This window comes from Lasioglossum baleicum, chromosome 2 (assembly GCF_051020765.1).
Source record: "Lasioglossum baleicum chromosome 2, iyLasBale1, whole genome shotgun sequence".
Classification (NCBI taxonomy): domain Eukaryota; kingdom Metazoa; phylum Arthropoda; class Insecta; order Hymenoptera; family Halictidae; genus Lasioglossum; species Lasioglossum baleicum.
This window is the reverse complement of record NC_134930.1, coordinates 12,256,342-12,284,294: the sequence shown is the minus strand read 5'-3', so window position 1 is coordinate 12,284,294 and position 27,953 is coordinate 12,256,342. Positions and strand designations below refer to the sequence as shown.

Sequence of the window (27,953 nt, the reverse complement as noted above, 5' to 3'; positions counted from 1 at the left end):
GTTCTGCGGCAAGTCATTCCCGGACGTCGGCTCGCTGATCGCTCACCTACCGGCGCACACCGGCGACCGGCCGTTCAAGTGCGAGTTCTGTGGCAAAGCGTTCAAGCTCCGCCACCACATGAAGGACCATTCCCGCGTGCACACCGGCGAGCGACCGTTCCGTTGTACGCTGTGCGGCAAAACCTTCTCGAGGTCGACGATATTGAAGTCCCACGAAAAGACACATTATCCGAAGTATGTGCGCAAGTTCCTGTCCCCGAGTCCCGTGAACCCCGCCGAGGAAGAGGCCCCGCCACCACCGCCGCCGCATCATTGAGTTCGCCTTAGCCCGTGCAAGAAGAACCGCCACGTTTATCGCCGCCGGAGGAAGAGTCGCCGCCGCCGCCGCCGAATACACCTCCTTCGTCGTTACCGTTTCCCTTCGTCCGTTGCCGTTGTTTCATCATCGATCGCTGAGAACAAGACCGCTCTGGCAACGAGGATCGAGCGTCCGAATCGCTGCCAGAGGATCGATGTCACGACACGACAACGACGACAACGACAACGACGACGACTACGACGACTACGACGACGACGACGACCGGCCACGGACCAGGGAAAACGGAGCACGGACACGAGCAGTTTTAGCAGTGCCTCAGTCACCGTTGCTCGTTGTTTCTCGGATTTCTTTGATCTTCACCCGCTACCAACGTTCTCACCTCCACCCAGCATCATCATCGTACCCTCGTCTGTCCCGATCATCTTAGACGACCGAACACCGCAGCCGGTCGTCGTTCTCCTCCTCTTCCTCCTCATCCTAGTCTGTTGCTTTCGACGGATCCGTCTCGCCCAGGATTCTCACATTCTCTCATCATCATCATCATCATTATCATCATCATCGTTTCCTCCCGCCTGCCCTAGTACTCCTTTTTCGTTGAACGTCCCCACGAAGGGTGTATACCTCGCGTCAATCGATCTCGCTGAGCGACGAGGCGAAAGACCGGCGGTGTTTCTAGTTAGTCCTGTGATTTTGGTTAGGATGGTTGGTAAAACGCGTGTTCAGAGGGAGGGACACGTTAAAACGAGCTCCCTCGGTTAATCAGTGCTTTAAGACGAAACGTTTAGCTTATATATACATATATATATTATATACATGTATATATATATCGATAAATTATTGAAGGTATATATATATATACATATATATATATGCGAAAGAGAGAGAGTGGGAAAGAACGAGAAAGTGTGCGTGCGAGTGCAAGAGACTGATTGCGTGTACGAAAGGTAGCGAGAAAGAGATTAAGTGAGACAGAGAGGGATAGAGAGTCAGAGTGAAAGTGTGTGTGTGTCCGTGTGTATATGTGTGCGTGGGTGAATGCGAATGCGAGAGAGTGTGAGAGAGAGAGAGAGAGAGTGTGTGTGAGAGGGTGCAAGCGAGAAGAAGACGACGGAAGAAGAAGAAGAAGAAAAAGAAGAAGAGGAGTTACGGAAGAGGATGATTGAAGATCGGGGTTTTTATCGTGAAGAAGTAAGGGGGGATTAACGGACGATTGGGGAAAAAGGAAAAGGGGGAAAAAAGGGAAAAGAAATTTTGAGTCGCCACGGTTGGTGCTTTTAAGAGATTTTGATAAAATGCTGTGAATATTATATTGATTACGATTAACTATAAACTATTGTAATAATGTAATGACGTTGTACGATGTACGATGTGACTATTGTTGATACGATTGAGAATATTTTATACAGTTGACAAGGGAAGGGGATCTGGGGTTCGCGCGCCGATAATTACGATTATAGTTGACTGGTTGAAAAAAAAAGAAACGGCGAACGGGTGGGGAACGGGTGGTTTTTTCGGACTGACGAACGGAGGGCGGGTACACGGGGTTTCTAGACGAGGGATACGTCCACATTGAAAGAAATTCGATTGTCGATAGTGCGTTCGTGGACGTGCGTTCAATGACGTGACGTAATGAAATGTGGAAAATTAAGCGCGGCGCGGGAGCCGGCTAATTAAGTTGTTACGAGTGCGCCGGCATCGATGGCTTCTCGAATGACCGACGCGACCGTGCGCGGTTTCCTCTTCTCTACGTTTGTTGTTGTGTTCATCTCTTCGGACAGTTTTCGTCTTTCGTCTTTCCCCGGTTCTTTTCGAACCCACCTCGACGAGGCAATTCACGGACGGTGCGTGTTCTCGGCGGTACGCGTACGACTGTCAACGGCACCCGTATTCATTCTACCAGCCATTTCTGAATTTTCCTCACGGCCACTAATTAGTCGTGCTGTTTCAAAGCTCCGTTCGCGGATAAATTATTTCGTGGGTTCATTTCGCCGTGGTAATTATTATATATCAGTTAATGGTGGTTCCGGCTGATACATTTCGTATCGGGCACACACACACAGCCGCTACCGAATCAAACGAAAATATTTCGGCTTCCCAGCGATGTTGTGCGTAATTGCTCCGCATTTCCAGATACGAATCGCCGATTTCTTATCACAGCGTCTCGTAATTAGACTGCGAATCTTCACGCTGGGTTTACAAAAAGCTCGAGGTCTACGGGAATTGTCTTTTCGCCGTCGATGGTTTCGACGTTAACCAAAGTGGCTTTACGACTAATTGCATTTTAGGTTTTATCACGTTTCCAGCGTTCGCGCTTGATACGAATGTGCAAATATATCCATGGTCTACTCGTAATATTTGGCGAACGTGTTTTCCCTTTTACGACGAAACTCGATTCGAAATTTTGTGCAATATTTATCTTAATCTCTGTTCGACGTTTTTCTTCGATCCATAAATCTCACTCGGGCCCGGAATGGATGAACAGTCTTCGCAAAACGTAGTTTTTCGCGAAACGTTCAAATAGTCTCGCATTCCCGTTGAAATGGAACGTGTCAATGCCCGACACATTCGCTATCAATGTCGCATTACAATGATTTTGTATATCGCTTAAAGACGGTTCAATAAATTTCCGAATGTTACTTGAAGTTGTAACGTAAATTTTGAATGAGCCGTAAAATACAATTTCATTTCGAGATCTTGACAGAACAAAAATACAACATGAAATCAATTTTATAGAAGTATCTACAATGTGGGTGTGATATCCAGAAGATTATTAGTTCCTCTTCTGCAAAATACTGTAACTACGCAAGACAGTTTTCAAAGCAGATGTTGGTAGCGAACGTGCTCTTTTCGTAAAGCTTTTTAAAAATTGAAATTGAATTTGTTATAAGTAGACTACGGATTTTGATGTGGATTCGATTATACTCCAAGAAAGACGGAAATCCTGTTAGACTTTCTCAAGACAGGTCACGAGGAGTTTCATATAAAATGAAAAATGACATAAATGCAGAAAAGCCGCAGTCTAGTTGCAAGTAATCCGTGAAAAGGAGATATTACCGACATGGCTGCCATGATTTTAGTAATCTCAACATATTGAAAATAAAACAAGCCATATTAGAGATTAAATACCGGGGTTTCCCACCCCTTTTTAAATCTTCCGCGCGGACTACAAAATTCGAATAAAAAGTTTTCACAGCATAATTGTGATACCAGCTATGCAAATACTGAAATCACATGTCAGCTTCGAGGTCAATCGATCGATTATTTATTGGACATCGTGGCAGCCAATTTAATGAACAACATTTTAATGAGAACACGTTTAACGTCGTTAATGTGTCGAATTTGGTGGAGCCATTTTCAGATCACATTTTGAAAAACCCTACGAACAGTCAAACCTTGAAACAATCGATATTTTTTAGCCCTCGTACGCTCCTCAGAAATAATTGCACAAATGGTCTAGCCCATTTTCATTTAATACTGTATCATTCATTCATAATTTTTCAATTTTACCCCTTGCCTTATAATATCGAGTCACTGGTAAAGATTTTGAGCACAATCTATTAAATATAAAATTCTATTTTTATATTATCGATATTTAGTCATTAGAGAAAATATAGGTGTACGATAGCAATTTTCTTTTTTTATAGAAAATTATGAACGACAAGGGAATTTTAATCAGCTACAAAATTAATCATAAGGCAAAGGGTTAAACTGGTTAAACAATCCCACAAATAGCAAATGGGTAAACTGTAACGCTGAGGAACGTACGAGAGTTAAACTTTCGGACTGGAATACCCCCTCTATACAGAGTGTTTTCTATTAATTTTACAAAAAGAAGTTGAAATTGCTCCAGAAATGATTTTGTTCCTGAGATAATCAGTTTTGAAAATTGGCCAAGGTCCTATACATTAGTATTGCATCGTTGTATAAGTAATGCGATTTTCCTTTCATATTTTTAAAAAGTAGAATACAGAACCATAAAACAGAAATATTTGTGATTCATCTTTCTACATTTCACCTTTCAAGAATATGAAAAAAACTTCGCATTGCCTGTGAGACAACCCGATACAAGAAACACGTACTTGACAAATCTTCGAATTTTATTATTCTCGGACAAAAGAATTGTATTCCACCTTTCGGACTTATTTCTACATGTAAATTCGCACTTTTCAAATTTCTATTACAGTTTCAGATAAAAAGGCTGCGAAATCAGTATTTACTTTTCTCCACAAATCCTGCCAATTGTCTGAAACTTTGCTACATGTAATTAACTGATTCTTCAACGTTCTTAGAGAAGCTCAAGTCACTTTCGACTTATTTTTACATTTTACATAGAACCACTTGTACAGTGAACGAACACAATGTCTGTCGAAATTAGTATTCGCTGATCATTATATAACTTCCCGAGTGCTATTTCTACAAGGAGAATGTGACATTGTAGAGATCTTCCATTCCAGAACAAAATTCTAACAACACTTGTACTAGAAATTTGAGATAGTCCAGTGAGTGATCATTATTTTTCCGTTTAATACGAGTTGTGTTCGTTGACTGGAGAAGGTCGGACCACCAGATCGAAAACAGCCTGTATAGTGTCGTGGCCAGAAGACGCCGTGCAGAAATATTTTCGAAATCGCATCAGTCCTTTCATGCTTGGGTGATCGCGGCCGTCAGTCTTTGCCCAATTCCCATCACGCTGTCAACGCAAACACGGTATCGGGAAGCGCGTGTCGTGCACGCTAGATCGCATCATGGACAGCTACCGGACATGTCCGAGGACGTGTTTAACGATGTCGCGGTGGACCGCTCGCGCGCAGTGCAATAACTAAACCGAGACGCGATTCTCTCCTCTAGCCGAATTGTTTAATTTATCTGTATTAAGGTCGGGAAGGGACAGGGTCCGCGAATCGCCTTGCTCCCCGAGGACTATCCTATTCTTTATTTATTTATATTTCTGTGTCGTACAAGCGTGTACACGGCGTGACACAGGAAACGGTAGCCAGTAACAAAAAAGAGCAGGGAGTCGATCGATCTTCGTTCCATCTGCACCCGAACTTCGTAGACTGTCCGGTTCTTTCGACGCGAATCGAGGACGCACAGTTCCTCTTTCCCCCTCTTACAAGGTCTGTTAACATTTTTGGTGGAACTCCTAACGTTGCGTGTACACTTAGCGACACTATCGAGAGTACAGTCTGTCGCAGTAATACTCGGACGCTTTTAAAAAGACGACAACTCTCTTCTGCTTCGGCCAAACGATTTTAAGTGAACGTAAAAAACATTTTTGGAACAATTGCAATTGCTCGTTGCATCGCTGATTGCAATTTTTGCAAAAAGTTTTTTTCACGTCAGCTAGGGCGATAATTTTTCTAACATCTCGACAAAATTAAAATCGTTTGGTTCAGTCTGAAGAAAGTTATTGTCTTTTTAAAAGTGTCCGAATATTACTGTAACTGTACGTAGGTTTCTCGGGAGAATTTAGATCTGAAGGTCACTTTTCGATAGCTGTTACTGTAGAGCCTCGGTCGTTGCACGAAAACACGTGTGCAAAAATCGAGATTGCGCAACGAGATTACACCACTACAATCTCCGCCACCAGTTCCGGAACCTTGAACACCTCGTGGGTGGGAGTCGCTGGCACGCAACGAACGAGGTCGCAACTAGCGAGGCTCTACTGTACTTGTGTTTTAGAGACTGAAACCTGTGTTTGCTACAAAGTCGATGATCATGGGAGCTAACCCATTCGGCCGACTAGACTTTGGAAGTTTGATCTGTGATTTAGGTGAAAAATAGCGGGCGACCACGGTGGTTATAGATCTGATGAAAAGTTTTCAATACATCGTTTGTGCATGTTTCGAAGTAAAAGAGCTCGTTCACTCGACAAATTGTCACAGTCCTATGTACTTGCTGACATGTAGCCTAAGTCTTTCGACCGATATAGCAAGCTAAACTTTTACTTTTTGTTTTAGGAATACGTATCTAGAAGTTAGACTTACACTTCGTGGATCGGATACCTGTAAACTAGTTGTTTATTCCTGTGGACAACTTTGTTGAACTTACATGGATCTAGCAATAACAGTGCAATTTAATTCTTAGCTGATTCATATATCATGCAGTATTTTCTAATTTCTGATTGAATGCATTAATTGCCACTTATAATGTCGGTTTACTGATTTATTTATGAAGTTTGGAAAGGAGCGAGGTTGTACTCACGATGGTCAGTTTGCCCAAAAATGTGGAATTCCTATGTTTATTAATTATAATATTTAATAATTAATTATTGTTATTAATTATACGTAGCTGTACGTAGAATGTTGTTATCTTTTCAGTGGAGTGCAAAATTAGCATTTGCAAAATTATAAATAGATTATAATTAAAAGTCAACATTGTCAGTTGAGTTAGCACGTGATTTCGAGTATATCATTTCTTACAAATACACTCTAGGAACTTGATGGTTAATAAATAGAAGATGTGTTTTCTTTGAATCATCATTAAATAATTTAATATACTAAGTACAAATTTTTCAGTGAAGTTTCAGTGAATTAGATTTATTTCAAAATAGCTTCTTAAACTCAAATGATCAGTTGAATTTTCATCGAATACTTTAAACGAACAAAAAATTGTGTGTCAACAGCATTGATTACCTTCCATGAACTAAAAATTTCATTATTTCAGTTCATACTTTGACATTGGCATTTATAAACTTTTACAGACACACCTAACATTTAATATTACTCTTCTTTGCATCGTTTATTTGTCACTTTTTTAGCAAATTGACCATGTGCGCTGTAACAAAAATGTAAACAGTAATTGAATGTCGAGTCCGGTTAGAATAATTCTGATACTAATCATGTTACAGGAATACGGTTCGATGTGGCAGTGAATGTGCTAACAGTCCTGATTCCTTTTTGTAGATGTTAGAATGGTATCCGTCCATAGTGCGAGTAAAAAGAGGTGACGAAATGGGTTCAGAAGTTGAGTAGGACGGAGCTAACCAAGTGTGGTAGCGAACAGTCCCTTTTTCTTCGTGTTCGCGATTTCTTCTGTTGTAGGCTGCTATTCGGATGCGTTGATCGGCAAACGAAATGTCGACGGTGTTTTATACGGTTAACGAAAACCGTTCAAGGAACAGGAAGCTCGCGTTTACTTTCAAAAACGAGGATTCGACGAAGTCCTACTCACAGGACGTTCCGTTTCTAATCGTGGATCGATCCATCAATAATTCACCGAGGTATGATACGCAAAGATTGTTTATTACGTAGAATTTCGGGATCTGTTCAGGTTCATGTAGTATTTGAACTGAGGTCGAAAATAACAATTATTTAACAAATTCTGTGGAGTCGTTGATAAAAGATTAATTTTTGTTGAGGTAGAAGCCAAATGAAATTTCTCAAAAAATGAAAGGACTAAGAAACATTAATACTTATTTATCTTGATTATGGATAACCATTATGAAAGATCAAAATCTGTTTATAGTAACCATTATTTATGACGGGAATTTACTTTCAAAAATGAATTTCCGTCGTCGATAATGGTTGTTCGTAACCAAAATAAAATTCCCGTCGTCAGTAATGGTTCCCGGAAATGAAAACAGTTTTAATCATTTATGATTGTTAAATTTTCTCTTATAACGGTTATAATGTCTGGTTTTGAACAATTTCCCAACGAATAACTGCAGTAATGCGAATAGATTACTCGGTTGTGAACCTTCCACATCATCCAAATTTGAAATTACGAAGTTGTAGCTTTGTCTTTCATATGAGACATATTTTTTTGGAGTTGCCATTTTCGTCAAATCATCACGTGGGAAAATTCCAATATTTTCTTTTTCAGTGTACAGTGTAAAAGAGTGTAAAAATGTTTTTAAATGCATTCCGCCAAAAAATTCTTTGCGTTCAATTAAATACATTTAATTAATGCATCTTCGTGCAATCGCAGTTCCCAATGAGAGCGAGTCGTATCGTTCACACTGATCCACATAATTATTTCTTTCCGATTCATTTCGATAAGATCGCAATCAGCGTCAGCACGCGTGTCGTATCGTGATCATCGTGACCATCGAGATCATCGTGGAAATTGAAGATTCCATGGATGCATATACGCGCATCGTGTCTGGTCATTTTCCTCGTTGCGGAAACGCGGCGGAAGGGAATCCTTGCGTAAACACGATAAGAGAAGTACATAGACAGCGCGGTTGCGTTTAACATTTTATCTAATACTTTTTACATTTAATTATACACACTACGGCGCATCGTGTTGCCGCGCTATCAAGTGGGACCGTTTTTCCGAGCTGTCTTTAACATTTTATCAAACCAACTCTGCATTAGATATACGTCGACAGTTTTGACCGTTTAAAATAGATAAATCGATATCGCGACGCGGTTTCGGTATTTTAAAAGACCGCACGATGCGTCGCTTCGTTCCCAGCTAATCTAAATTACAGACTATTCCTGTTGATAGTAATCGTTACTTTGCATCGCATTCTCGTCAGCGGAAATTTATGCCAAAGACACGCACGTGGAACGTATTCTTCAGTTTTTCATGAATACCCGCAAGAAAATGGTCGGATCGATACAATAAAATCATTACTGGATTTATTATGACTAGACAGTGGATTTTATGCACTTATGACAACAATGAATGGGTGTGATTTAAAACGGTAAAAGAAAAAAAGAATTTTAGAATATTGTTATATTATTTTCAACCTGTTAAACCTATTAAGAAATAAATTTCCATTTCACTCCAGTTTGTTGCAATTCGGGTAGAAAATTTTTATTTTGCATTAAGATCCGCTGTCTAATCATGACAAAACTGGGTGAGTGTAACATGAAGTATTAAAAAGATTTTAAAAAATTGATACATTTCTTACAACTTGAGAAAACTACGAAAGAGAACAATAAACTCCTGTTTGGTTCCTGTGTTCTGCAATTAACGCGAACAGTTTTTATTTTGCATAAAGATTTTATTTTGCAGAATCACTGAAGATTTTTGAACATTTCTAGCATCGTAATGGTTTTCAGAAAATAATGCTATGCCACTATTTTGTAATTTGTCCGTGAGGATGTGAATTTGCATAAAGTTCCACGAGCAAATAATAATGATCGAGAAGCACGTACTTTACTCAAACCTTCAAAGTTCAAATAATTCTAGCTATCGGAAATAAACATACTCAGAAGCACATTCCATCGTAAGAAAATAAACTGAAGGAACAATCACGAGGGCATCGGAGAGAGAACAGATTGTTTCTCGAGTAATGGCCGAAATGTTATGCATTCGCATGAGTAGTATTCTCCAGCTTTCTTTTCCGAAGCAGACGACGATAAGAAAGTGAAAAGTCGGAGCATTACACACCTATTTGTACTCTAATTTCGTTCGTGCACCTGGCTGCGAAGCACACTCGCAGTTTCCGCGAGTATCTTAAGGATCTTAATGATTTAGCACACAAAAGAATAGTAATGTTTCATATGCATTTTAAATTTCTCAAAAACTTGCTTCTATTAACAGTTTTAATTGATTACATTAACTCACAGAAAGATCGGAGTAGAGTTATCGCTACACAATGAAGCAGAAGATATTTATCGGAAACTTTTTAATAAAGTATGAAGTTAAGTGAATTCCTTTCGATTAGAGAAAACATAAATTCATACATAAATTGATGCTTCTCAGTGAAATTAACAAGTTCGCATCCTGTTTCATCATTACTAGCAATATTTGTCAGATAAAACTTGTGCTCCTTGAATACAGTTTTCGCAGGTTCAGAAAAGATCCTTTTTAAATTAAAGAAAAGTGTTCAGACAAAGTTTCTATGCCTTTATATTTCCAATAGGTTAGCATAAATCACTACTGGCGAAACTTTATGCAATATAAAAGTGGTCTTCATCTGTTGTAAGAAATAATTTTAGAAATTTCTTTCATTCTTTAACAATCCTACTCTATTTTTCTCCATTCTGTTGTAATTGAGGTAAAGAATGAGTATACTGCTGATCTTTATACAAAATAAAACTATTCTGTATCGATTGCAAGAAATAGAAACCAAACAGAAAATGTCATTTCTTCCCTTAATAATTTTAACAGATGAGAAATCATAAATATACATTTTCAATTTTTGAAGTTTTCCTACAACTTTGAACTTCATCTACTCAATTTTGCTATAAATGCAGAATAATCCACAGTTTAGTAATGAGCGATATCTCAAACGCAATAAACATCATCTATATTAGAAACCATTTGTCCTCAAATGAGTTCCGTTCAAATGGCTTCTCTGTACAAAATGAAACCAGCCTTGAGCTGGTAAAGCGACGTCGTGGACCACAGTGCGTGTTCAAATCGTTCAGCCGCTTCTCGGAGTGAATTTTTCGCAATTGCCATGAAACTCTCGAGCAGTTTGGGACGACTGTAATCTTTTTTCCACAACACCTTGTACGTTTAGTTGCCAGTTACATTCCAGCTCCGTCTCGGGAGAAACCCTCGCGGACGGAGCCGCTTGAAATCGATCGATCTCTGAAATATTCATCGTGTTCCATACGGAGGCCCCTGACTGCACCGAAGGAATTGGCCACGAGACCTCGCGCCTTTATCGATTAATCGATAGGCGAACCCATCGCGCACGATTTCGGCCTCGTCTACGACGAAACGTGAATATTAATTTCCCACCGTCTTCGCCCTAGAAACGGACGTGGACGCCATGGCTCAGACGCGCCTCCGTCCTGTTTCACCGTTTGATCCTTCTTTCCCCTTCCCTCTCTTCCTTCGATTCGTTCACCGTTCTTTATTTCTCTTTTATTCGACGCTCGTAGTCCCGAGCAATCCGCCAGACTCGATTTCAGAAAGGATTAGCGAAGTTCGCGAATCCGAACTTCGCTGCAATTCGCTCTTTCACTTTTACGACCGCTTTGCCGAAGGTCTCATTCTTCTTCGTTTCTTTTCCTTTTCTTTTTTGGACGTCCTAGTTCACCTTTTTCAATCCTCTCTTCGTTTTAATCAGGTCCGAGCACCGACGGCTCTTTGACGGCTGATGTGTATCCTGTTACGATCTTTTCTTCATTTGAATCGTCGCGTTCTCTACGTACAGTAGTGGACACTTAACCCCTTGCACTACGATTTCTTTAAGCGTCCGCTCTTCTGCACGCTTAAGTGTCTGCCCAATTCGCAAATAATGGGACCTCGGACTGAGCTTCGAGCCGATCGTTTGAAATGTTTTCGATTGATCGATCAGTACCGCTATATTCAGTTGAACTCGCAGAAGCCATTTCCCCACTTAAGCGTCCGTATTCGGTCCCAACTACGGATATTTAATACCTATTACTAGACTCCCGGATCTTTATGCAAAATGAAAATGTTCTGCATTGATTGCGAGAAGCAGGAATAAAATAAATATTGATCTCACCCCTCAACGACTTTGTTACATTAAAAGCAACGTTACAACGTTCTCGAATTTTTAAAATCTTTTACTGATTTATATTTCGCCCAACCAATTTCTTCATAAATGCATAAAGATCCGCTGTCTACTGATTACACTATTCGAAATGTTTGAGCGATAAAGCTCCAGATTCTGTCAGTCGGGACCGAATGCGGACACTTAGCTGTGTACTACATAATGACCGCATCTGTGCTGCTTCTCTTAAACCGTGGTCGAAGTAACTCGAATATTTGTGGCAATTGCAAGGAAATCATAGTGAGCACGGTTCAGTATATTATTTTCAAAAATAAAGAATCGTTTAAATAGACTGTACACTTACTGCCACGAAAGATACGTATATATAGTCGCCTTTAAACAATTTATTGATCTGATAGGTATCTCGTTTTGCGATGATCTCTTTAGATAAAACATTATCTGATTACGCGGTTGATTTCGTTTAAAAAATATACAGCGTAATTTTTGTGCAATCATTTCAAATGATCGTAATTGTATTACATGATTCTCGCAACGTATTATGACTACATACTTTTCTACATCAATTTTTACTTCATACATATATTAAAAATCGATATTGTTAAACTCATTTAATCATTGTCCTGTTTTAGATTACACCTACTCATTTTCGTCCTAAATGCATAAAATCCGCAGTCGAATTATAACGAATTGGCTCCGAGATTGACGTTGTACGAAAAAAAGGGGAAATCAATGAGTAAATTGCGAATTGAATATAGAATCCTTCAGCTCGATGATTAAATGCATGTGCTCGACTTTACGCTGTGAGAAAGCATTAGCCAGACATACTAATTGCTGTCTGAAAGCATTTATTCCAGTAATCGATGTTCCCAAACTTGACCCAAGAATAGAACTATCTAATGGACCCAGATCTGACAATGAGAGCAGCTTTTCGATCGCTGTTTCTGCAATGGTTGTCGATCCTACCCTCGAGTATAGATGCATACGTCCTATCGATAGTCTTACTCTGAACAGTAATATTTCGATCTGAAAGAATTGATCCCGCGTGGACATGCAGCATAAAACTTGCAGAGTTCTGCTCTCTCAAGTGCACATCCACCCGAGGACCACTTTTGCGTAGACACCTCGAATCTTCAAATGTCGATATGGAGCCTTGGAGTCCTCCACCAATTTTTGGTGTTGTGAAACGTCCTATTTCTCTCCGATTACATCGCACAGCACTCTGTATTTGTTTCAATTATCTCACGTGTAAAATGTGATCAGTACACTACGGATTTTATGCATTTATGACAAAAATGAGTGGATGTAATTTAAAACAGTAAAAACATTAAGACAATTTAACAACGTCCACGTGTTATCTTCAATTTATTGAAATTGTTCAAAACAGAAAAAAAATTTTACATGGTTTCGGTGCCCTATAATTGTCCAAGACGATTTCTATTTTGCACAAAGATCCGCAGTCGAATTATCAGTTAAGTTTAAAGACGAAATGGATGAGACCCTCTGATAGCAGAGCCTGGGTCTATTTTGACCGACGTGTCTACGAGAAGACCTTTAAAAATGTGTCTGAAAAATTGATAAATATAGCAGTCTGTCTCATAATTATAAAAATGATCCGCTGTCCTAGGGTTAAAACAGTAAAAACAATAAGACAATTTAAGAACGTCCATATATTTCTTTTTTTCAATTTATTAAAGTTGTTCGAAATAGAAAGACAGTTTTATATAGTTTCTATGCATTGTAATTGATGAAGACAATGTTTACTTCGCATAAAGATCCGCAGTCTAACGATCCGTTAAATTTAAAGATAAAATGGATGACAATTTTTAGTGCGAATTCTCAGGAGTACATAATCGAAGACAATGTCTTACTCGTCGATTTTTCAGAAAACCTACGTGGTTTTGACGAAAATATGTAACCATTTCGTGTGAAGAAAAATCATCTTGGTACGTCAATGTTCGTCTCAACGATTATTTTTTTACACTTTAAAATTTGTCCACTCTAATATAATCATATGAAAGACATAGCAACTTCGTAAGACTCGATTGAAGCTTGAATTGCCAAGTTTTATTAAACATTCCGATTAATTTCGAAGAGATTTCAATTTTACACGCTTTGCTGCGTGCACAACACGCCCTTCCGGATGAACGCGCCCGATTTTGTGGAATTATTTCGTAGAACTTGGTCACATCGTTATATGGGTTTCGTTAATATCGCAAAATTACACATTTCACCAATTAAGCACGTGTTCACGAAATAATCTTCTCATAATTTGGTAATCAAAATATTGATCGAGAACCGGTGCAATTATAGCTGGACAGTGTGTTTCGAGTATTGTTTTGGGCCGGGTGTAGTAATTGCGTGATTATTATCAATGAAATGTTGAATTCTACAATTCTTCTTCGTTCTACATTTTTGTATAATTCTTTTTGAATATCGTTGCAGCTTTTTTTATCATGCAAAAATTTATTCTAAGACCATCAGGTTGTTAAGCATTCAACTGCAATTGATTTAATCCATCGTGGAAGGACATTGTTCGGCTCAAGTGACACAAATTTGAAAATTCGTCTTCATAGAAACAAACGATTTAAGCTGTGTGATTTCCGATACCATTATTAAATTCATTTCCAGAGGTTCGCAATCGGATAATGTATTTCACAATTAGGTTAAACAATTATAAATGAATCGATTGGTGTATATGATAATTGGCATACTTCTCGAATTAATTTTAAAGTATTGTAGTTTACTAATTAGGGAGCAAATAATCAGATAATAGAACATCCAGAATAATAGAATCAGATAATAGAGCATACAGAATAATACAAGCAGATAATAGAACATCTATAATTGATCTACATTTAGCAAAGTCTCCTCAATTGTGCTCCTAACTTTCACTGGTTCAGTAGCAAAAAGCAATCAGTGACGTTTCCAATGAATGTCTTATCAGTTCCAATTAGGTCAATAGAAGTTGATTCTCAAGCTTGCCAACAAACAATCCTCTATCCTTTTAAACATTCGTGCGGTTTAAGGGGTCGTTCCGGTGTGACACTTACATAAAAGAAAAAACAGTATTGACTATTTCCAATGTTGGTGCAATTATCAATCAACATTCGAAGAATATACTGACATTTTTTCAGGCAGTAATAATAATTTTCTTCAAAGTTGGAAGTTTTCTTTTGATAAAAATGTTTATCTAATCATCTGTCATAGAAACTGCAAGACATTTCCTTATCTATACGAGTGTGGACACCTTATGAACCAGATTTGTCGTACAGATCAATTGTTCATGTAACTTTAATTACTTGTTTCTTGGTTCCTTCTCGTCCGCAATAAATACATGTTTAAAAAATGCATTTCAGTGGCGTAGACGATTAGAAATAATATTTAACTACAACAAAAAAGTCAACAAGCACTAAACGTAACTGGCAAACATTGCTTTTTAAAAATCATACTATTATTTTCCACAACCGGTCCTTCGATCGTGGTGAGACTAGCGTTTTTATCGCTATCACTCCTACCAAAATAAATAATTCATCCTGAAAATTGGCAAACAATCTTAAATTGCAAATTCCGGAAGACGTCACCCTTTTCTCGATAATCTAAATAAAAATATGATTTTGGAACCGACGCAAGCAGTAGTGTGTGTAGCTTACCAAAATTTCAGAGAACCGGCCATGTTGTGTTTTCGATTTTATCTACGCCAGGTGAAGAAAGTACGTGTAAAGTTGACTGGCATCGCCAGATTTACTTTGAAAAATACAATTAAGACTAAACGTATCGAGTCTTGAAAGTAACCGATCATGTTCCCTTATAAAAATGACTAGATTGATTTTATTTAAACTTTGTGCGGCTCCTACTGTAATACGTGCTCTACTAAAGATATCTGTACAATCATTTCTTATGAAGTCATTTTTATTATTTTAATAATTGTAAAATAAAATATCTGGAATCGGTCATTTTGATCGGTGGTGATAGGTATAGTGTTAAAAAAAAATAAATCGATTCTTTGTCCGGTCCACAGGAGACAACCGTTGTGTAGCCAACCGGGTACCCATTTACTGCATTTCTTTCAACATTTTGTAAATGTTTCTCTAAAAGTATTACAAAATTTCTCTGAATGTCCATCCTTTGCTCGCTAATATATTAACCATTGCAAGGTAAGGTCTAATAACACATAAATAGTAAGGTGGGATCTCTTAGACCTCGACAAACGAATTTCATAAATACCCTCGTTTTTAATAAATTTGGGATAAAGAATAGCACAGGATAAAAAGTAAACGAACAGATTTAATTTTATTCATATACAAGTCTCTAAGAGAGGGTCTCTGAGACCCCACATTACCTTGCAAAGGTTAATTTATAGTATTAAAATTCGAATTTGAGCAAATAATGTTAAATACAAAAGGTTTTACATAATCCATATATTTTACTTGGCTACGTAAGGATTGAGTTTGGCGGAACGTAGCGGATCGCTAGCGATCTCTCCGCGGCCGGATCTATCAAGGATCCAGGGAGACCGTTCGATCGAACGCGAAATGAAATCGGCTATCACGGCGAGCGATTTCTAGGAGCGCGAAATTCTCATCCGGTCAGCTGGCAGGGCGGCGATTGCCGCGGAAAAATCGCAGTTAACGAGGAACGCAGCGTTACAAGCGTAACCTTGCAATCGTAAAGGTCTAAAAATATAATGGACGCACGGAAAACTGCATAATGCATCGACCCAACTGCACTGCGTTATCGCGCTCGCTCGCTCGCTCGCTCGCTCGCATGCATGCATGCATGTATGCATACGGCGTGCACGTCACGACAGATAAATCGTAAATTGGACAGTGACGCTCAATTTTGCGTGCGTGCGAGTCCGATCATTTTCGCGACTCCGACGAGAAACAATTGGCTGGCGCGGGCCTACGTGCATCCCGCGCTATTTTCGGACCACCTTTCTGCACTCGAATCTTAGACCATATATACTTATAGACCCGGCTTCAGATAACATGCCGTGTTTCAAGATTAATTCATCTACCAGATGACGATAGTGGGCAAAGTGCTATAGTCTGTCGAGAGGTTGCAGTGCCGCGAAGCTGAAGTATTAGTATCTTATCCGCATCTTATTCTGTAGAAATTTTTATGGTAACTGTAACTGTAATATATATTTTGCTTTATCACTCGTTCATTTTTACTTCACTCTTATTATTTGAGATAGTGCTGACTCATTTTGCCAATTATAATCTGGGAAAAGTGAAATTTTATTGTATTGGGTTGGCAAGAAAGTAATTTCGGTATTTTTAATTGAAATAAAATCGAATTTCTTTATTCAACCGATAAACTTTAAGCAATAAAATAATATTATTTATTATTTTTGGCAAAAGATCGTCGAACATAAGAGAAAATATCTTATTCGTTAAAGTTCATTGCTTGAATAAAAAATTCGGCTCTATTTCACCTTAAAATACCGAAATTACTTTCTTGCCAACCCAATAGATGTTCCTCACGACTAACTTTATTTAAAAAAAGGATAGTAAGAACAATATACATACATGCGATATTAAGTATAGAATATTTACTTGTGAATAGATATATTTGTCGTTCCTTACAATTCTTTATGCAACAAATTTCTACGATTTTTCCAAATGTTTGCGAAATAGTGCATAAATATACTTGTACACCTTGCTTTTATATCGCCATCCACTAGTTTGAATTATCTTGTAATGTCAGCTGTAGGCACCAGATATTTCGTTATTTTGGAACACTGCGTCCTATGCCGTGTTTCTAAGTATAAACTGCTGTGCAAAAGAAAGAAGCAGCCGGCCATATTCAATAGAAAAGCGTAAAAAATCAACTATGAACAATTTTTGAAAAAGGATTCCACTGTTTAACTGAATAGTTCTGAAAATATGTGTTATTGCGGTTTATCTAAGATTAGATGATTGCATAAAATAACTAGAAAATAACTTTTCTAGTTGTAGAAAAGAATGGTGACTATACATGTAATTGATTACGAAAGATTCTTTAAAAATTTAGGGATTGAATTTTATTTTTCAACCGGCACGAACTTATGCAATCATCTGATACTTTAAATGCAATAAATCAATCATTGTACAATACAATTCCTACATAAAGATATTGCTTGTCATTATATTTTATAATTATACTGGGTGCTTCTTTCTCTTGCACAGTAGTGTATGTATATGGTCTAAGACTCCACTCGCGAAAACGATGCACCATTAATACTTCCGTATTTCCATACAAATGTTTTGCAGAAATCGGATTCACAAGGAAATTCGTACCGAATATATCCCGCGAAACCTCAAACTTGTCGAATGCTTAGCAGCCGAAAATAACGCTAAAATTATGCGCGAAAATTATAATTATGTGCAAATTATCCGTGAATATTATAGCAGGAAGTTGTTACAAAAATAGGAGACATGGAGAACGCGGTATTTTTTTTTATTGCTACTAGTTTAGTATAACGTCCATGTTATCTGGCGATGCGAGGTGTGTTTAGCGCACGTGTAGATCGTTCTCTACGACTGCAAATTACACATAGCACGAAATAAATTCTGTTCGATATACCACTGCGGTTTTATGTCTAGATTATCGTTGATCGAAAGACTCTGAAAGAAAAAGATTTCGAGAAGTAATTATTTGGAAGGGTGAGACACACGTTACATTTTTGTTGTAACTTTTTGAAGTAGTATTTATAAACTTTTAGTTATATCGCATTTTAGTTTTATTCGCAGTGTTACATGACATACTGGCAAACCAGACACGGAAACTTGCGGTTATTATTAGTTTGTACAAAAATTAAAAAGTTCCCTGAATTTATTGAATATCTAAAGACGTGGAGTTTCAATGAGTCGTGTACACTATGAAATCTAGACTTCAATTATTAAGATGAACTCTGAAAGATGAAAGATTGTTTATGCAAATGCTTGTTCTGTACACTTTGTAATCTTTGTTTAAAAAGGAACGGGTATTGAGTAACTTTATTAATGAATATATTATCAATATAAATGAAATTAACGTGCACCTTTGAAGTTCTGGATGTTCTGTTGACTTGAGAATTATTCTAATACAAAAGTAGTACCACTACTGCATCGTAAATTGAAAAAATGAAACGAGTAAATATGATTCGATTTGTGTCGTTTCAATCAGGAAAAAGTGACGAATATTAAAATTGCATAACAGAATCATCACAAATCCAAATGTTTTATCATTTGATTAGTATTGCCTCATCGAGACGCTGGTGTTGACGCTTTTCTGCGTTCCGACGCTAGCGACAAGATATAAGAAAACAGAGTTTGTATATGGTATAAGTGATATTTCAGTCCCGAAGTTATCGTGCAAATAATGTCGCAACTATACTTCGAACTCCGCCCGGAACCTCAAGGATATCTCTACACGCGCAACAACTGATCGAGGGGTATTCTGGTTTTCGAGGTCGTTTTTGCAAGAGTTTTAAGAATTTTTTTCAGAGAAATTACTAAATCTCTTGCATTGAGATTTTGCACACATGTTCATTGGCATTTCAAGTACACGTGTGATTTTTTTTCGAACTAAAATAATGAAAATTACGTGAATTATGTATTTTTTCCTAGAGTATGTGTTGAGAAAAATGTGTTAACTGTTGTTATGACTTCGATCCTCCTGCTGATCGAAAAAAAATGGATAGCATATTAACTAGTACGAACGTGGCTTTGGTTTGAATCAAAATAATTTAAAAATCTTGATTGCTTACGAAATGGAGATATTTTGAACTCAAATTACAGGTCTCTATATATTTTTCCGCCTTTGAAAAATAATTTGGAAAATGTTAGAGGTAGTAGAATCTTAAATTAAAAATTGTTATATTTGACTGCGGATTTTTATGCAAAATAAAAATTGTCTGCGTTGCAACGAATAGAAATCAAATAGAATATTATTTCCTCCGTTAATAATTTTAATAGAAATTAAATTTTTAAAATTTTCCTACAATTTTGTATTATGCATTATAATTTCGAATCATAAAAATCCGCAGTCTAGTAATTATAATTGAACAGTGAGTTTCTAGTGTTGTTTTGACACGTATCCACACCTTCGGTAATAGAATTAAAATTTCCTGAATGCCGACAGCGAGCTCGAATGACGAATCAGGTCGTAATCCTCGGTGAAAAGGTTTACAGAAAATGCGGAGAAGAGATCGATTTTTTGGAAAACCAGAATACCATTTTGGAACATCTCAAATATCGGATTTTCAAAGTCGGTAAACCGGGCTCGCCTCTTAATTACGCCGCGAAGGGGAAATGAGTTTTCACGTGATAGCCCGTCAAGTTTCCGGTTTTCCACCGAACCTGAAGTGTCGACGTACGCACGGCGCGCCGCGCCGCGACGCTTCCGGGTAGCGTAGACGCATCCGGGGGTCGCAATTACGCCGGTCGCGAAACGCGGAACAACGATCGGCCCGGCGAAGTGCAATCGAGAAGAGAATTAATGAACGTCGTGCACCACTGACATAGAGTACAATCAATTAGTAAAGTTCCAATTAACGTAGGTTTTAGGTCATCCGGCGGCAGCCGACGCGTACAGAATCGACACGTCGCCGCTTCGACCCGGACCATTAGGATAAGTTCAACGTTTTCGCAAGTATCCCCTCCCCTCCCCTCCACCTTCACGCCTTTGTCCCTCGTAATAGCTACGCTTTCCCCGGCGTCGTCGACTAGATCGATTCATTTCGTTTGCTGTCGCGCGACTTACGCCATCGGCTCGATGTTCCATAAAACGTACTTTTCGAGATGACTACACAGTGGTCCGGGCAGCTGATCCAGCAGATTATTAAGATTTTAGATCTGTTTGGAAATTTAAGGGTATAACAATGTAGATATTGATCGTTGGATTCGTTCCGACATCAGCTACACTACTATGAAATCAAAAATTTAAAAAATTAAAGGTGACCTTGATTTTTTGTAGAATAAACATTTTTTTATAATTTTTGTATTGCAATTTGTAGACCGCTAACTGTTGGTTGAGTTTTGTTTAAAACACTCTTTTGTCTCGTCATCGGAACTGCCTGAAAAATCATGCACAATAATTCATAATGATATTCATAAAATGTTGATTTTTAAATGCTCTTGTACAATTTCTAATAAATCTTACCAATTTAATCGTTTTTGCGGGTGATGAACATTTAGAAAGCAATATGTGTTCCATATAAACATGAATATTCACTGAAGTGTCTGTGACACTTTAAACAATAATGATTCATGAAGAAGGACGAAGGTGGAAATAATTCTTGCGGCATCATACAAGGAAAAGTATACTGAAAATATTCCAAGTTGAAAACATGCGGAACTATTTGGAGCTCAAAAGATATTCCATGTCGAAGGGAAATAACTTCGGCAATTTTCATTAGTCCATTAAGAATTATTTATTTCATAAATGACGAACTATAATTCTAAATTTGAGGTATGCATTTTCAAGGTAAACGAATGCTCTTCATTAAAAAAAAAAATTCGTTAAAAATATTAAATACTAAGTAGATAAAATCGAATTCACAAAATGGTCATTTTTAAATGCTTGTTGTAATTATAATTTTTATTAAATTTCATTGATATCGACATTTTCGGCATTGCCAAACATTTAGAATGTAATGTATGAACTGCTAGATCGGCCGCCCGGACCACTGTGCAACTTCGAAAATGGAGGAAGTTACTCGGTTCGATCATTATACAAATACTAATTCAAAAACTATCGTTGACAGCCTGCATACAGAAGAATCATGCAGTACCGGACACTAAGTTTTTATACTGTAATTGCAAAATGATTGGGTTACTGTCGCTAAAAATTTCGGGAAAGTAATATGTCGTATCAACGGTGCGTAACGAAAGGGAACAAATCGTTTTCCTAAAATTTGACCATACAGATTACTAATTCGCAGGAATAAAAAATTTGTAGCTTGCAGCGAACGAAGAATTACCACGAATTGAATGAGCTAGTATTTGAACAGGCGAAAAATTGGGAACTGTACGTGAAAAATTTTACATATATCTCTTACGTTCATGTATTTAAGAATTAACGTGAAATCGTTGGACGTGAAAATTATTCCACGCGTAAAACTTGGATTGACAATAAAAATTTGATCTGGAATGAGAACGTGTAGCGAGTACAAAAAATATTTTACATATTTTATCGGACAGAAGCGTTACTTCTATTTTCGCTCGGTTTACGGTGTGGTGTAATTCCACACTACCGATGCCATTTTCGTAACGCAAATTGTTTACAAACTGGTGCTTGCTTCACTCTCCAACACTCATATGGAAAAATGTACACTTTCAGAGTATGTGTTCCACAAAAAAGCATGGTTTCCATGAAGGATATTGTCGAAAGCGAAACTTATAATCATCGCAATGCGTTGGACTGTTTCACGATTAATTGCAAATAACCAGAAATTAATCGAGCGTGGACAACATCAAAAATTTTAACAGAACTTGTAAAAACATGTGTTTCTCATGTTCCCCATCGGGTATCATGCTTCCCAACTTCTCTTAATTTACACTTGGCAGTCTTCTTATCCTCATTTAACGCATGCTATATCACTTTCAATCCAATAATTTCAGAAATCACGTTCCATTTGTGGGGAATATGAATTTTCCAGTGTCGATCAGGCAGGAGGTTCTACGAAAAGAGTTTCACGAAGTTCGTTCGATTTTCGATCTCATCCTCGTCGTCCATTTTGAAAAACGGCACGTGCCTCGAATTCGTTTGTACGTCGGTTTCTGTACATAGAACACGCATACATTATAAATATTTCCAGTAGACTCTTATGTCGTCCTCGTGAAATCTTTAGTTGGTAATCGTTCGCCAAAAAAAACTATCGAAAAGAATCGAGATAGATCGATTAATGGGCGATATTGCATCTTACAGAACGAACATCTTACCCTCGAATAAACGTTCTCTCGCTCTAATTCGATCGTGTCTGCGCGGAGATGAAAGCCGATTAGAGGACAGTGTGATTCGGTTTGGTTTAGGTTCTTCAAGATGCAAAAATTGACACCGACGCGACGGGATGGTGGAGAGGCTTCTATTCAGCTCCTGGAAGGTCTTGGGATCGCGTCTTATTGAAATGTTAGCTCTTAGTTCGACGTAGCACTCGAGTTTCTGTTCTAAAGTTCCTAAAGACTCGTTCTAACTTAATTGTATATAACGTGTAGATGATAGATCGTACTTATTAGCGTGGTACACGTTAACGTCCTATCGTATATGTAGATACCGCGTAAGTAATCAACCGAGACGTCCAAAATCCAACGCGAAGCCTGAAACGTAGCTGAAGTTACATAAGTAAAAGTGTCTTTCGTTTCTTTATTTTATTTTCTGTTTTAATATTATTTCGAAGGTTCCCCTCGTGCTTGCCGGTAGCTTAAACGAACGATTATTTATCCTTGCCGCGGCTCTTAACACTTTTGCGCTCGCTCGAACATCCTTCGATTGCAGGGTTTAATTAATAACGACGCGGCGAAACTATTATCCGATGTAATATTGTTTAAAACGTCGCGCGTGACGCAAAACTGTTAAGTCGCGCGCGTCTCTTATGTTTTTTTTTGTTACACGGTGTTCTTTCGTAGATACTTCGAGCGTATCGATTCTGTCTTGACCAACTCCGGAGAAATTTATTTGAGAAATCTGTTGGTTGATTGTTTGTTTGTTTCTCAGTCATTCGAAATGTGATATGTTTAATTCGATTTGATAAGATCATCGCTCTGCTCAAAGTATCAAGAGAGCCATATACACTACCGCGCAAATGTAATTGATCACTGATTCGAAACGAAACGACAAAACCTTAGGGGATATCAGTTTTATTTATCAATTTTACGTATTGTAAGTGATCAAGTATTTTTTAGAAGTAGTGTATATAGATTACTGCTGAGCGGACTTGAGGCTTCTAGGATCGCGAGTGCTCGAAATGGCAAACAGGCGAATCCATTACTGTGAAATTGTGTTGCGAGTCTTCGATTGATCTTGCCTCCTGATCGTATTCAAAATAATTTCATATTGCATATTCAAATATAGCTTTTTAAACCTGTTCGAAACATTTCACTACTGGATTTAATAGAACAAATGACACGAAAGAAGTGATTGCAAAGACATACGATATCTTTGTGAGACGTCATAATTAGATAGCGGATCTTTACGAAAAATCAAAATTTTCTACCAGAATTGCAACGAACTGGAGTGAAATAGAAATTTATTTTCGTTCTTAATATGCTTAATAGGTTGAAAACAATGTAACAGTGCTTTTAACACTAGAACTACCGAGCACTAAACGCAATTGGCATACATTGCCTTATAATAATGACAAAATTGCATTTATTTAGACTTCGTACCAATTTCGTTGAAATATGTACTTCAATAGAGAAGTTCTCTAAAAAAAAGTCTCAGAAGAACATATTTATAACTTTAATATCTCTAAAAGAACAAATCAGTAACAAGTCATTCTGACTCATCCTGTAGTTCTAGTGTTAAATAATTTTAATAATTATACTATTTTAAAGTGCACCTATATATGTTGAATAGGTTGAAAATAATATAACAGTATTTCAAAATTCTTCTAATATTTTCACCGTTTTAAATTGCACCTGCTCATTTTTGTCGCAAATGCAGAAAATCCGCTGTCTAAGACTAGTACAAGTAGTGATAATGTAAATAATCAAAGCTTTGTTTGTTATGCATTAAAAATTTACAATTGCTGATCGATAGACCGAAAATCATTTCACAGTTCCATCTTATTAAAAGTATTAAAAAATACATCGGCCCAGAGTTCATTTAAGGGTCGACCTTAAATTGAAAGTTTAACCGGAGTTATTAAAATTCGTCAGTAAAACGTCGAAGACCTCCAACGTGCTCCTTCATCTTGTACTAATTCGCCGTAGCTCCTCCTACAAGCCTGAAGACCGCTCGATACACCTATAGCAACGTACGTTTTCTTTTTAAGTTATGCGCGAGGGATGCGTGAACCCTTTCCGTCCACGAACGTTGTGACAGTTTATTTTGTTCTTTATTTTCTTTTTTCTGTTTAGTTTAGGTTTACCTCGCGGCCGATCATCGTCGGCGTGTTCGTTTGGCCAAGGTTCGACTTGTACTTTTGTAGCGTTTCCACGACAGTGTTGATCTTGGACTCGATTGTAAATAGAACGTACACGTAGCATATCGTTCATGCTTCTTGCCAGGTAGTGTCACGTTGCAATACACACACAGACACAGACACATATCCGGTAGATTCTATTCCTAATTAGAGTTCCTGCGACAAAACGGAAAGAAAAAAGAAAAAGGGCTGTCTAGCAGAACCGTTGATCGACGGGCGAAATACATACTCTGTGAGCCTAGTTTTTTTTCTCCACGGGAAATGGCAACGAGCGAGAATCGATCTTGCCCGGAAAGGACGAGAACCGAGAGGGAATGATCGAGCAGATGCGGCGAGCATTCTCCTGGAAAGAACCGAAGGATCGACACGGATGTACATCTTCGTTCAGAAATTATACAGGAATTCGATCGTCATTGCGAGCTTATGCTTTCGTTTCCCGTGTTTTTCATGATTTATTACTTTCCCCGTTAATTAGAGTAGCTTCGACAACGTGTTTGTAACGAGGAAGACGAAAATGGCGACCAGTAGTATTCCCGTGCTGCTGTCAGACGTATTAACCTCCAACGAGAGAGGCGTTCCTCTTCTTCTGATTTTCCTTCATTTATCGTTTAGCGGGCGTTATTGACAGTATTAAAACAGTTACAAAGAGTTAGGTAACCCTATCGCGGCTTTATCACACGAGTCACCCCAGACAAACACATACACACACACACATATATGAACAGACGAACACGCGCACGCACACAAACGAGAACACACGTACACGGTATGTAGACGCCTATTTAAAATACAAAAAAGGCATATATACATAGAGATATATATATTATATATATATATATATATAAATATATTTATATTTATAGACGTATGTACACGCAGGTTTATTACGGACGATAAAACACGATGATGCGTAATTGGCAAGCACTTTTACGAAGTACAAGACCGTTAGTAGAATTTTATTAGTACCAACCGGATGTGTGACGCGCGTGTTGGCGTGCGTGTTTGCGAGTTTCGAGTGTGTAATGAGAGTGCGTGAGTAGGTAAGGAAAGAAGCAGAGGAGGAGAGAGAAAATGGGAACAAGAACAGCCGTGAAACAGAAACGTAGAGAATACTTCCGCGGAACGAATCCCTCCGTCGCGAGGGTTTTCGTTTTGGGTTCTAGGGGAGAGACAAGCGTTGAGAATAGGGCGTCGCATGTACAATAATTAGTAGGTACCTATACATAATAGAAATACGAACCCATAAACGATTAGCGCGACTAATTTTCGCAATTTTCCGGACTAAAGTTCCTTGGGGGTTATGCGTTTTTGGTACGTGTCTCAAACCGAAGCCACCCCGATGTGATGACGGTGCTTTGTTTCTCTTTTTAATTAGAACTATTGATTTTTATCATTATTATCCTTGAGCGGCATAGTTATGTGTCTTAGGATTTATTTTGTTATTCTAACAATATTATTATTATTAATTATTATTATTATTATTAGTAATTATTATTATTATTGGTAATTATTATTATTAGTAATTATTACTATTATTATTATTATTAATATTATTATTCACGACATACTATTATGTTTACTTATACATATATTATTAAAATATACGAATGCCTATTTTCAAATACGAACATAATTTCAGTGTATTGTTTTCTTTGTGTTTTCATTTTTTTCACCACTACCACAACCAGTTACTAAAGACTGCATCTGAGAGATTGGTAATGTTTAATTGTTCACTGAAACCATAGTGGAATAGATTTGTTTTTCGTTTCGCGATTATTAGAATTACAGAAGTGTTATTTAACGTTAATAAATGTCATCAGTTTTATCAGGCAAGACTCGGATCAGTAGACTGCAAATCTGTATGCGAAACAAAAATTGGCTGTGTCAATTGCATGAAACAGCAAAAGTCTTGTTTAAAAGGAACTCGTATGAACTCATATGAACTCGTTTTTTGTGATAAGCGCATAAAATCTGCAGTCTACTTATCACCACAATGTTCATCAATCAATCAATCTTTTCTGCGTGAAATTTTCAAAATTCACGTGTGTGGACTTAAGTGACTGATTGTACACATCTCTGTCATGCAACGTAATTGAAACCCATCATACTATCTCCTTTGGTTTCCTGTTACGATGAATTCTTAGTCAATCAATATTATTTATGGAAATATGATGTGCAAGACAGTAGCACATTCATTAACCGGGAACAGTGCTCGCAGAATTATGTTTTTGCAGTCTTTCATTAATATGATTAATGTAATACTTAAATTAGACAGCGCATTTTAGGCATTTGTGACAAAAATGTGTAGATCAAATGCAGTACAGTAAAAATTACTATGACAGGAAATAAATGTCTACGTGGCTACCATATCTTGCAATTGGCGCACATAATTTTAATTTTACATAAAAATCCGTGGTCTAACGACGTTGGTTTGATAAAGAAATTAAGAAATGTGTAAAATAGTGGACTATGGCTGATACAGCATTCAAGATTTCGGACGCTGACTCGTAAATTAATCGTCTCGTTAATCATAAGCAGACTTTCATCTTGTTTCAAGTTCCTTAATCAATATTTCTGTGTAATTAGAAATATTTAAAGTGTTACGTTCAAACAGAATAATTTAAAAACTGAGTGTTTTTCCCACATAGCACGAAGACGTCTTTAAGACGTCTGCAGTTGGACATTCAAACGTCTTAAAGATGTCCTGAATGTCCTACGAACGTTTGACGTTTAAAATAGGTTCAGTAGACGATCGTAGGATATTCGGGAGGTCTTTAAGACGTCCCTAAGAAGTCTTAAAGGTCCCTAAATGTTAATTAAATCAAAAGAAGGGGAGAGTAAAAATAGATTTCGACAAAAACGTGTGTGAAGTTAAACCAATAATTACCAGAAGGACGCATGTGGAATTGACATAAAAAGTGTAAAAAAAAATAACAATTGCAATGAAAATCACAATAAAAATAATAAAAATTAAAATTACAATTGAAATTGACATTGAAATTGAAATTGAAATTGAAGCAAAAACGCTAACTCGAATAAATAATACTATATAATGGGTATATAAAAACCACACTCTTTATGGTCTTAAAGACGTCTTTTTAGGGCGTAAGACTTTCAAACCTAAAATACACGTAAAATGG

At 37.6% G+C, this 27,953-nt stretch overlaps 1 protein-coding gene across 8 annotated transcripts in view; it reads left to right on the top strand.

Annotated features, from left to right (window-relative positions):
* The window catches only part of Mamo (zinc finger protein 628-like), a 129,988-nt gene that overhangs the window by 54,715 nt on the left and 47,320 nt on the right, over window positions 1-27,953 (top strand). For 2 of the 8 annotated variants that reach the window (XR_013010894.1, XM_076442329.1), the window contains exon 4: window positions 1-27,953. This exon is cut by the window's left edge and continues 278 nt beyond it; it is cut by the window's right edge. The exons of the other annotated variants lie outside the window; for them this stretch is intronic. Coding sequence is in view for 1 of the 2 variants with exons in the window: in XM_076442329.1 (XP_076298444.1) it covers window positions 1-316 (316 nt within the window). In the remaining variant the exon portion in view is untranslated. 8 annotated transcript variants of the gene reach the window in all.